The 10,863-nt window shown below is 39.0% G+C and overlaps 1 protein-coding gene and 1 long non-coding RNA gene across 5 annotated transcripts in view; both read right to left on the bottom strand.

Moving 5' to 3' along the window:
- LOC147846042 (uncharacterized) overlaps nucleotides 1–5,798 on the bottom strand; it is a 5,805-nt gene extending 7 nt beyond the window's left edge. The window contains exons 1-4 of one of the 3 annotated variants that reach the window (XM_087245138.1): nucleotides 4,998–5,798; nucleotides 2,141–2,287; nucleotides 461–534; nucleotides 1–390 (exon numbers count right to left, since the gene is read on the bottom strand). The exon at nucleotides 1–390 is cut by the window's left edge and continues 7 nt beyond it. In XM_087245138.1, the coding sequence (XP_087101264.1) occupies nucleotides 5,032–5,478 (447 nt within the window). In that variant the 5' untranslated portion in view covers nucleotides 5,479–5,798 and the 3' untranslated portion in view covers nucleotides 1–390; nucleotides 461–534; nucleotides 2,141–2,287; nucleotides 4,998–5,031. Of the gene's footprint in view, nucleotides 391–460; nucleotides 627–2,140; nucleotides 2,288–4,997 lie in introns of all 3 variants that reach the window. The other 2 variants (XM_087245139.1, XM_087245140.1) reach the window with 2 other exon arrangements.
- The window catches only part of LOC147846039 (uncharacterized), a 531,070-nt gene that overhangs the window by 300,563 nt on the left and 219,644 nt on the right, over nucleotides 1–10,863 (bottom strand). The gene's annotated exons all lie outside the window — the stretch shown is intronic.

The raw sequence follows: 10,863 nt of genomic DNA, 5'->3' as shown, positions 1-10,863 counted from the left end.
TGTCTTACATTTTTAATTCCCGTAAATGCAGTTCTTCTGAAACTTCAAGTCATCAAGGAAGTGGAAAAAACTCCTCCCTGTAAGTCTGTTCACTTTGCCCTTCACCAGGACGTAGATGTCTGTCTGAAGGGCTGAAATCCCACCTGAAAGAAGCAGAGGAACAGGATGCTAAAACATTTAGAAATAGAAACGAATATGTGGTATCAGAAAGCTTTCAGAAAATGAGCAATTGTGATCATTGTCAAGTGTTTTGTATCTGCTGTGTAGTCTGTTGTCCAGCGGAGGGTTCCAGCAACTGCGGGATGGTTTCTGAAGGTTTGTCTGTCCATTTCAGGATGGCCAGCCATTCTGGATCAAACTCAAGCGTCTCCTAGAAGGTTCCTCCACAATCTGCAATGACAAAACAACTGAATCTACTTCTGGATCTCATTACCATGCTGGAAGACGGCAGGATCATTACCTTCAGAATGAAGACATTGGTCAACTTAGAGAAACTTGCTGATCTTCGGGGCAGCATTATTCATTTTTCTTAACCTGAAGGGACAAACATGTTGTTATTAATTTTAAACTGATATCTGCATTTTATTCTGAGCCTTTTTCACAAAGTTCATGTCTGAAACCTGTAACTGCAAGAGATATAGAAACAAACTTGAGTTCACACTGACGTTGATGTATAATAATGACAGCATGCAAGCCGTTCGCAAGTAAATTGTCCACTTTTTGTTTAAAATTACTTTCATGACACTAAATTTCAAATATGGATGAAAACAAATGTTCTGTGGGCATACGTTGTAGCAGATATAGTGTGCACTCACCTGCCACTTTATTAGGTACACCTGTCCAACTGCTTGTTTCTAATCAGCCAATCACATGGCAGCATTTCAATGCATGTAGACATGGTCAAGACGATCTACTGCAGTTCAAACCGAGCATCAGAATGGGAAGGAAAGGTAATTTAAGTGACTCTATACGTGGCATGATTGTTGTGCCAGACGAGCTGGTCTGAGTATTTCAGAAGCTGCTGATCTACTGGGGTTTTCACGCACAACCATCTCTAGAGTTTAGAGAGAATGGTCTGAAAAAGAGAAAATATCGAGTGAGTGGCAGTTCTGTGGGTGCAAATGCCTTGTTGATGCCAGAGGTCAGAGGAGAATAGCCAGACTGGCTCCAGCTGATAGAAAGGCAACAGTAACTCAAATAACCACTCGTTACAACCGAGGTGTGCAGAAGAGCATCTCTAAAAACACAACAAGTCCAACCTTAAGGCGGATGGACTACAGCAGCAGAAGACCACACCAGGTGCCACTCCTGTCAGCTAAGAACAGGAAATTGAGGCTACAATTCGCACAGGCTCACCAACATTGGACAAAACAAGATTGAAAAAATGTTGCCTGGTCTGAGTCTCAATTTCTGCTGCGACATTCGAATGGTAGGGTCAGAATTTGGCATCAAGGACATGAAAGCATGGATCTGTCCTGCCTTGTATCAACGGTTCTGGCTGGTGGTGGTGTCGGTTTAATAGTGTGGGGGATCATTTCTTGGCATACCTTGGACCCGTTAGTACCAATTGAGCATCATGTCAACAATCGACAAATCTGCCGCAACTGCGTGATGCTATCATGTCAATATGGACCAAAATCTCTGAAGAATATTTCCAGTACCTTGTAGAATAGGTGCCACGAAGGCTTAAGGCAGTTCTGAGGGGAAAAAGTGGGTCCAACCCGGTACTAGTAGGGTGTACCTAATAAAGTGGCCAGTGAGTTTATGTTACAATTAATATGTGCACAACTTTATATATAATATATGTATTTTCAGCACATTTCGAAAGATAATAGTTTTAATAACTATTTTCTAATAACTGATTTCTATGATCGTTGCCCTGATGACAGCTCATAAAATGTTACTACATACTTTTAATGAATAAGACTTTACCCAGAATAAAATGTATTATAGAAAATACTGTGAAAAATTCTTCTGTTTGGGAAAAATTTGAAAAAGAAAACAAATTTACAAGAGGGCTAATAACTTTGACTACATACTGCAATGAATGCCATGTAGTGTGTGAAACAGGCCTAAACTAAAGGGAACCAAAAGCTTTTTATTTATCAAAAGCACAGAGTGACGGTGAATGAGGACCCACCTGGTGCTGCATCAGAGTTGAGTCGAGTGCAGGTGAGCAGAGATCCAGTATCTGGACTGCAGGTGCTCTAGACACTCAGCAGCAGCAGCAGCAGCAGCAGGGCTTCCTAAAGTACTGGTCTCCACTTCCTGTCTGAGAAACTCCTTCCTGTTGAGGGAAAAGTAATCCGTTACAATCTAAAGTCACTTAAAAAGGTAGCTCAATGTGTTACTTAGTTACTATTTAAGGAAATAAATGTGAACGTTTGTGTTATTTACTTATTTATTTAGAGTACGGGCTTATAAAGGCCTCTGCTTATTTGCAGTTATTAATCATCTAAACTTATTTTTTTTTATTTATGGGCTTAATTCAGTCTACTTTTACTTCCCTTTATTAATCAAAAGTTTAGATACTTCACTGGTCATCATTACTGATCTGTGTGCGCCAGCTACTGGGAGAGAATGATTTAGCATTTTTATTCTGCACAGTGTTTCTACAGGGGTGAATAATGCCAAGCCAAGATTTGTTTCTAATTATGCATTTAATTCCTACTTTGAAATAATAAATCGACTTTAAATAAACAACGACTCAAGCTAGCTAATGGCCACTGTGTGGATCACTGTTACTGCAGTGGTTGCCAATAATAAATGTTTTTTTTGCTATTGTTTCTAGCTTAATAAAGAAAAAATAAATTTGATTTCAGAATCGAATTAAATTGCTTATATTTATTGCTGAATAACAATGTCAGTTTTCTATTGGCCTCCTGGCAAAGTGAACGATTTCAGATTCTTTGCACATTTTTGCAGTTTATTTATTTAAAAATGAGGACTGGATGCTCAAAAATGTCACTCATTAAATCAATTACTAAATTATCAGAGATTATAAATATAAGAAACTAGTTATTTTTCACTTTTAAGAGTATAAGAGTAGGCACTAAAGCCCAACCCCATTTCAAAATGTCTGGCCTCGCTCCTCATTAATAGTAGTAGTAATACAGTAGGCTATGAGTAATCTCTGGGTCAATACCAATTCTTTAATGAAAACTCTGAACTCAGATCTTATGCTCATGGCTACTCAGAGGTTTGAGAATACATCATTAAACCCTACCTTAATAGCCTCAAAAGAACTTTTGTGTGTCTACTTTCTGAACGAATCCTTGTTTTAAACAGCCCAGACAGCGCTGACTTTACTTCTTTGTTGAATGATTCAGTTGTTTGTGCGAATCCTCTCACTGGTTAGACATTACTACACCTGCTGGAAGATTTAGATTCTATTTTGAGGATTATTTTCATTTTTAATCAAAATCACACTTTTTCATAATAAAATGCAATAAAGTGCAATAAACTCTATTCTTTGAAATAAAGGGAGAGTTCACACACAAAATAATGTCGTCATCATTTACACACTTTTGTGCCATTTAAATCTGTATCAATTTCTCTGTATTGTAGACTAGTTTTGGTAAATGTTTACTTACTTATTTTCACATTTAACACAATAATGTATTTTCTGAGTCAACTTTAAACATTAAAATAGAATTTTTGCTATAATTTGCATGAATTCAATTCAGAAACACCAATAATGACTTGGTCACTTGTTTTTCTTTTTCTTCAGGGCTGTAAGTATTACATGTTTGATGACACAATCTATTCATTTCATTCATGTGTTTTAGTGAAACTCGCCTATTTCAAGACACGGATAAGAGTTTCTTTAACAAAATAATTAAAAATATTCATAAATTAAGGTAATTAATAAATATTTTGTCAATAAACATTTAATTTTAACCGTCTGCAAGATTTATTCTATTTTTTAGTTTTAGTTTTTTATGTGTGTGTATGTGTGTGTGTGTGTGTGTGTGTGTGTGTGTGTGTGTGTGTGTGTGTGTGTGTGTGTGTGTGTGTGTGTGTGTGTGTGTGTGTGGTGTGTGTATGGTGTGGTGTGTGTGTGTGTGTGTGTGTGTGTGTGTGTGTGTGTGTGTGTGTTTGTGTGTGTGGTGTATGTGTGTGTGTGTTTGTGTGTGTGGTGTATGTGTGTGTGTGAGTGTGTGTGTGGTGTGTGTGTGTGTGTGTGTGTGTGTGGTGTGGTGTGTGTGTGAGTGGTGTGTGGTGTGTGGTGTGTGTGTGTGTGGTGTGGTGGTTGTGTGTGTGTGTTGTGTGTGTGTGTTTGTGTGTGTGGTGTATGTGTGTGTGAGTGTATGTGTGGTGTGTGTGTGTGTGTGTGTGGTGTGGTGTGTGTGTGTGTGAGTGGTGTGTGGTGTGTGGTGTGTGTGTGTGTGTGGTGTGGTGGTTGTGTGTGTGTTGTGTGTGTGTGCGTGTGTGTGAGTGAGTGTGTGTGTATGTGTGGTGTGTGGTGTGTGGTGTGTGTGTGTGTTGTGTGTGTGTGCGTGTGTGTGTGCGTGGTGTGGTGACAGGGGACATGTTCTGTCTGGAGCATCAGGCCAATCTTCTGCTGTCCATAATCAGGTGGTTTGTCTTGGTCAGGCATCTCAGCTGAGACCTGTCCACTATGGGTGACCCTACCGGTAGCTGTGAAGTACCAGTGGCGTAGCTCTCAGCATCACTGATGCACACAAGCCCTCACAGCACGTCAAGCTGCAAACCATGTGAGGGACCCTAACCTACCCTAACCCAACACTAACAACCCTAACAACAACCACTAATGTGCCAAAAACCACTCAGAGGAGACCAGCAACACGCAAGAAACCGCCTAGAAAACCTCACTAACCGCATGTCAACATCCAAAAGAACCCAAGAGCCGAATATGAGCAGCACGGACAATCACCAAAACATCCAGCAATGTGATAAACTTGAATGAAAAGTTCAATTTGATTAATTGAAAACTTATTCTATAACTATATACAATATATACAGTATGTACATACGTGCCCATGATCCTTCATCTGGCACTAGGATGGCTCAGTGCCTGGGCCTCTTCCTCCGGGGCTCCTTGGGCAGCGGTTCCTTGCTGATGTCTACCTTGATCTGAGGGGGGACGCTGGACTCGGACCTGATCTCCGTGATGAGCACACGTCCATCAGGCTGCTCGGTCTCCAGCAGCGCAGGCCGGCCCAGCTCCTCCCACAGCCGCTGCTTTACCTCCAATCCTTTCTGAAGGGTGTATCGGCCAGCACGCTTCTTCACTGTGGAGTCCATCGCACAGCGGTAGATGCCCTGGTATTCCTGCACACTCCGGCCGTGGATGGAGAGCGGCTCTTCCTGCAGACACTCACCCACTGGGGGGACTGGGGCTGCGGGACGAAGGGCAGGAAGGACAGCCGCGTTCTTCAGGTGTCGCTCCAGCAAGAAGTCCCTGAGGTGTCCGGGGAGAGTCCTGGTCCTCTGTGAGCGTCGCAGCGTCATCATCAACAACTCCAAAACAACTTTCCAAACTGATGTAACTCAGCCGAGGGGAGATTTGCTCAGAGTTGTGCAGCGGGATGATCAGAATCGATCACTCTATAGACAGTAGCGTGGATTTGTAAACCAACTCGTGTTGCCGTGGTGACAGAATGACGAGGGTCATTTAAATGTACACAATTTCACCCTTAAGTCAATTAGAGCTGCAGGAGCTGTATGTACACTACAGTTTTTTGTTAAATGTTATTAAACACAGAACATCTCTTAATAAATATTAGGTATAATAACAGAGGGCCCATATACCCAGATAAATAAATAATGTCCCCGTTTTTCTTTATTATTTTCATCTTTGAACTTGAACATCGCGTCATACGTTTCCACGTCAGAACTCTGGTCACGTGTTTTAATTTATTGCAGTATAAAAAAATACAACGAGGCACAATTCGACCATTTTCAACAACTATAAAGATTTACTTTGGTTTTGTTTTAAGACACTTTGCAGTTATCAATAAAATTTCACCTAAATGATGCAATACTAATTGAATATTACCATCTTCTCCTGATAAAACAAGGAAAATATCATTTATTGAAAATAGAGGGGCGGCGACAGCTGTACAAGGTTTCTGCAGATATCGTAATGTCAAATTTAGATCTTTTTAAGACCATTACATATTAAATTTAAGACTTGAATCACAAGATCAAAAAGAAAAAAAACAAACATCTTTAGGCTGATTTATACTTTCGCCTGGCACCGCATCGCGCAGCTCTGCTGACTAATCACACATCCCCAAATGGACAAGGCTCTTGAAAACGACAAGTCAGACAGATAAACTGAGAAGTAGGAAGTTTCCAGAACTATACATCACATCATTAATATAGTTCAAGATTTTTTAAACAAACTATTTCTCATGATTTTTTTAATAATGATTATGTGATATGATATGTGTATGTGTGGTGTGTGAGTGTGTGTGTGTGTTTGTGTTTGTGTTTGAGTGTATGTGTGGTGTGTGTGTGTGTGTGTGTGTGTGTGTATGTATATATATATATATATATATATATATATATATATATATATATATATATATATATATATATATATATATATATATATATATATATATATATATATATATATATATATATATATATATATCCTGAAATTACACCCCTGGCAAAATATTACATGTATTTCACCTCCACAGATTCCCAATTGGATTTAAATCAGGACTCTGGTTAGGCCACTACAGAACTTAAATAATGTTTTTGTCTGCTAACCATTTCTTCACCACTTTTGCTCTATGATTTGGGTCGTTGTTTTGCTGAAACTTGTACAGAGTTTCTCTGTAGACTGTCTGATGTCTGATGTTGTTGTAGAGAAGATGTATATGTATATGTATTGTACCATTTACTGTAAGGTTCCCTGTTCTACCACTGAGGATGGTGTTCTTTAAGACTTCTCCTTTTTTATGCCAAATGAAGGCTACATATGTGGCCAAACAATTTAATTTTTGTTTCATCTGACCATAAAACCAGAACCAGAAGTCTCCTTAGTCATGAGCATTTGTCTGCTTTCTGTGAAGAAATGCTGTCCTAGGTCTGTGCCCAAATTGCATTCAGTGTGTAGCATCCATTAGACTGTCTGCCTTGAGAAGTTACCCCCAGGCAGGGGCGCCCTCAAGGCATGGCCACGGCCACCCTTGTGTAAACTTTGGCCATCCCTGTGGCCACCCCAATATGATTTATTTGTTGATATTATTAATTTAAATGTACTTACTTAATTCACAATATTTCAATTCATTAATTAATTAATAAAATGTAACCACTAAATTGTTGTAGACTGATCAGCGCCACTGACGTAACTGATTTACTGAGATTGCACACTTTTTTTAAAGAAATGTTATTTTTCAAATTAAAAAGTTGTGTTTTATCTGATTGAAAATTTAAATAAATGCATTTTAAAACCAGCTTTTAAGAATCTAGTTTATTTAGCAACTCCATTATTTTGCTGGTTAACTTAAAAGGGCCAAAAAGTTTGTGCATTTTGTGGGTGTATTTTGCAAAAAGGTACATCAATAGAATATGTACTAATATATTGTGGCTCAAAAAGGAACATGGATAAATTATATTACTAGGGTCTGTAGTAAGTGTGTGTGTGTGTGGGGGGGGGGGGGTAATGTCTTTTGTTCATATATTTGTTTTATTAATTCATTAATTTTTATTAATTTTATAGTACAGTAATATTTCTTTATTTTATTTTTATTTATTTTTATTTATTTATTTGGTTTGCACATGTACTTGCTGAATTATTTCAAGGAATAAATTGTAATATTTCAAGAGTAATTAATGGAATTAATTAAAACTTCATTATTTCATTTACCAGACATTATTTCATTTATCATTAACCACAATATATACACAATTCATTTTTTTATTTGTGTGTGCCACCGATTTGGTGTGGCCTTACTTGGCCACACCTAAGAAAATTTTCTGTGGGCGCCTCTGCCCCCATCCATACATCCATCCATACAGACAGACAGACAGAAAGTCAAACAGATTTTATTCATGTTCTTTTGATCTGACCTCTGTTCCAGTATAACCTGCTCCGCACACTACCACTGAGCTCTTCGTTCCAGTGATGAGCAAACATTCTCGATTTTTCGGACCCGTCTTCACAAGTGGCCTATCAGCTCCTTGATCACTAGCAGCATCCAATCCGGGGTCTCCACGAGCTGCGGGTCCTCCTCCTCTCCTCCTCGGCTCTGGGTACCATGTCGATGACGTAATGTTGCACCACACGCTCAGCCCAGTGGCGGAGCTCAGAGGCGGCGTTTAATCTGCGAGCGACAAAAAAAGCGGCCGGGTAGTAAAGTGCTATGCATGTAAACCTCACACCTCTGACCTTTAAAGGTTATCTAGCGACAGACGCTAGAGGCCATGCTCTTTAGCATCCTTGTTAAGCCTAGTTCACACTACAGGATTTTAAACATCAGCAGATCGCTGTGCTGTTCACACTACATGACTTGACTTTGTGTCTTTTGATCTCTGTGGTGTTCACACTACGCAACACTACGTGAACGATCCACAAGAGGGGGGTCACACACTACATGATCTGACAACATCTCATTCCCCATCAGCTCATTCAAGCTACCAAACCACAGCCAATGAAAATTTGAGGGAGGAGTCGTCAGAAATAGCTGAACACTATTGGCTGCTTGTGTGCTGATTACATCACTGACAGCGTTTCAAGCTTTGGAGAAAGCATTTAAAAACAGTCAAATCAGCTGATTTATGAGCGGATTAATCACTCATCTGCAAGGTTCCAGTGGATAGATACACAGAGTTTTTAATTTTTGTAATTTTATAACTCTTTGAAATAAAACTAACATATTTATAACACCCTGCCGTTTTCTAACTATCAGTGTATTTCTTTCTGACATTGTTATTTTTTTTATTACAAAACAGTAAAGAACTGAGCATTTCTGCCTTAAATTACCATATTGGTCAAAATGACTGCATGCATGTCTGATACTTTTCGCTGTGACTTTAAATATGTGTGCATTTTCTTGCCTGGCAACTTCCTGCTAACATAAACAAAACTTTCTGATGGCAAAAACATCAATTTACTTCAGATATCTTTTAAAACAGCATATTCTGTGCTGTGAAATAGCTCCTTTTTGAAAGTGAAAATGAAAGCCAAGCCTTTAAGTGTTTTAGTATCTTAACTACATATTTATAGGCTGTATTACCAAAAAAAATATTATATTTTTAGGGTAATGGTGTCATTAAATATGATGCCAGACATTCAAAGCTTAATTTTAATATCTCAATAATAGCTTTGAATGTAAATATGTTGTGACAATTTGGCGTTTTATATGAGAACAGTCAGAATGAGCAGTATGGTAATTCTAATAGTTACAGAATTCTAGTTCCACTGTTAATATATCCTCCTCCCATGTCCGTGCTAACGCAGAATGAAGCGAGTGCACTGATGCCCATTCTGACCAATCACAGATGTTTCTGCTGAGCTCCTGAACACACAGGCATTCAGCTCATGCTGATATGCTCTCTCATTGGCTGCAGCTCGTCACTACATCTGACCACACGTGGGGTTGAGTCGGCCGACTGCTCTGGAATATTTAGCATGCTGAATGTTGGATTTCCGTCTGCGAGGTGTCGGCGACGCGTCAGCGAACCTCGTTGATGCGTTGCTCAGTAGTTCACACATAAAGAGCGGCGAGTGCCGAGCACCCGCAGATTTCTTCCCGATCACAGCCCGATCTGTCGGCGAGCTCGTTAACTTCCAAATCGGGCTCAAATCAGGCTTAAAATCCTCTAGTGTGAACTAGGCATTAGAGAAACCAACTCCCATATGGAAAGTGGCCGGTTCCATCCCAGCTCGGAGCAGGTTGGGTGGTGCAGGAGTGGCAGGGTTGCACATAGATAGTAACAAAAGAGATGAACAATGAGTCTCCACTTCCTTCCATCACTGAAAAGTAAAGCAACTTTAAAATGTTATTTTTCAAATTAAAAAGTTGTGTTTTATCTGATTGAAAATTTAAATAAATGCATTTTAAAACCAGCTTTTAAGAATCTAGTTTATTTAGCAACTCCATTATTTTGCTGGTTAACTTAAAAGGGCCAAAAAGTTTGTGCATTTTGTGGGTGTATTTTGCAAAAAGGTACATCAATAGAATATGTACTAATATATTGTGGCTCAAAAAGGAACATGGATAAATTATATTACTAGGGTCTGTAGTAAGTGTGTGTGTGTGTGGGGGGGGGGTAATGTCTTTTGTTCATATATTTGTTTTATTAATTCATTAATTTTTATTAATTTTATAGTACAGTAATATTTCTTTATTTTATTTTTATTTATTTTTATTTATTTATTTGGTTTGCACATGTACTTGCTGAATTATTTCAAGGAATAAATTGTAATATTTCAAGAGTAATTAATGGAATTAATTAAAACTTCATTATTTCATTTACCAGACATTATTTCATTTATCATTAACCACAATATATACACAATTCATTTTTTTATTTGTGTGTGCCACCGATTTGGTGTGGCCTTACTTGGCCACACCTAAGAAAATTTTCTGTGGGCGCCTCTGCCCCCATCCATACATCCATCCATACAGACAGACAGACAGAAAGTCAAACAGATTTTATTCATGTTCTTTTGATCTGACCTCTGTTCCAGTATAACCTGCTCCGCACACTACCACTGAGCTCTTCGTTCCAGTGATGAGCAAACATTCTCGATTTTTCGGACCCGTCTTCACAAGTGGCCTATCAGCTCCTTGATCACTAGCAGCATCCAATCCGGGGTCTCCACGAGCTGCGGGTCCTCCTCCTCTCCTCCTCGGCTCTGGGTACCATGTCGATGAC

The sequence above is a fragment of the Danio rerio genome, chromosome 3 (assembly GCF_052040795.2).
Source record: "Danio rerio strain M-AB ecotype USA chromosome 3, GRCz13ab, whole genome shotgun sequence".
NCBI lineage: Eukaryota > Metazoa > Chordata > Actinopteri > Cypriniformes > Danionidae > Danio > Danio rerio.
The sequence above is the reverse complement of the archived record's forward strand: the minus strand, read 5'-3'. Positions and strand labels throughout refer to the sequence as shown.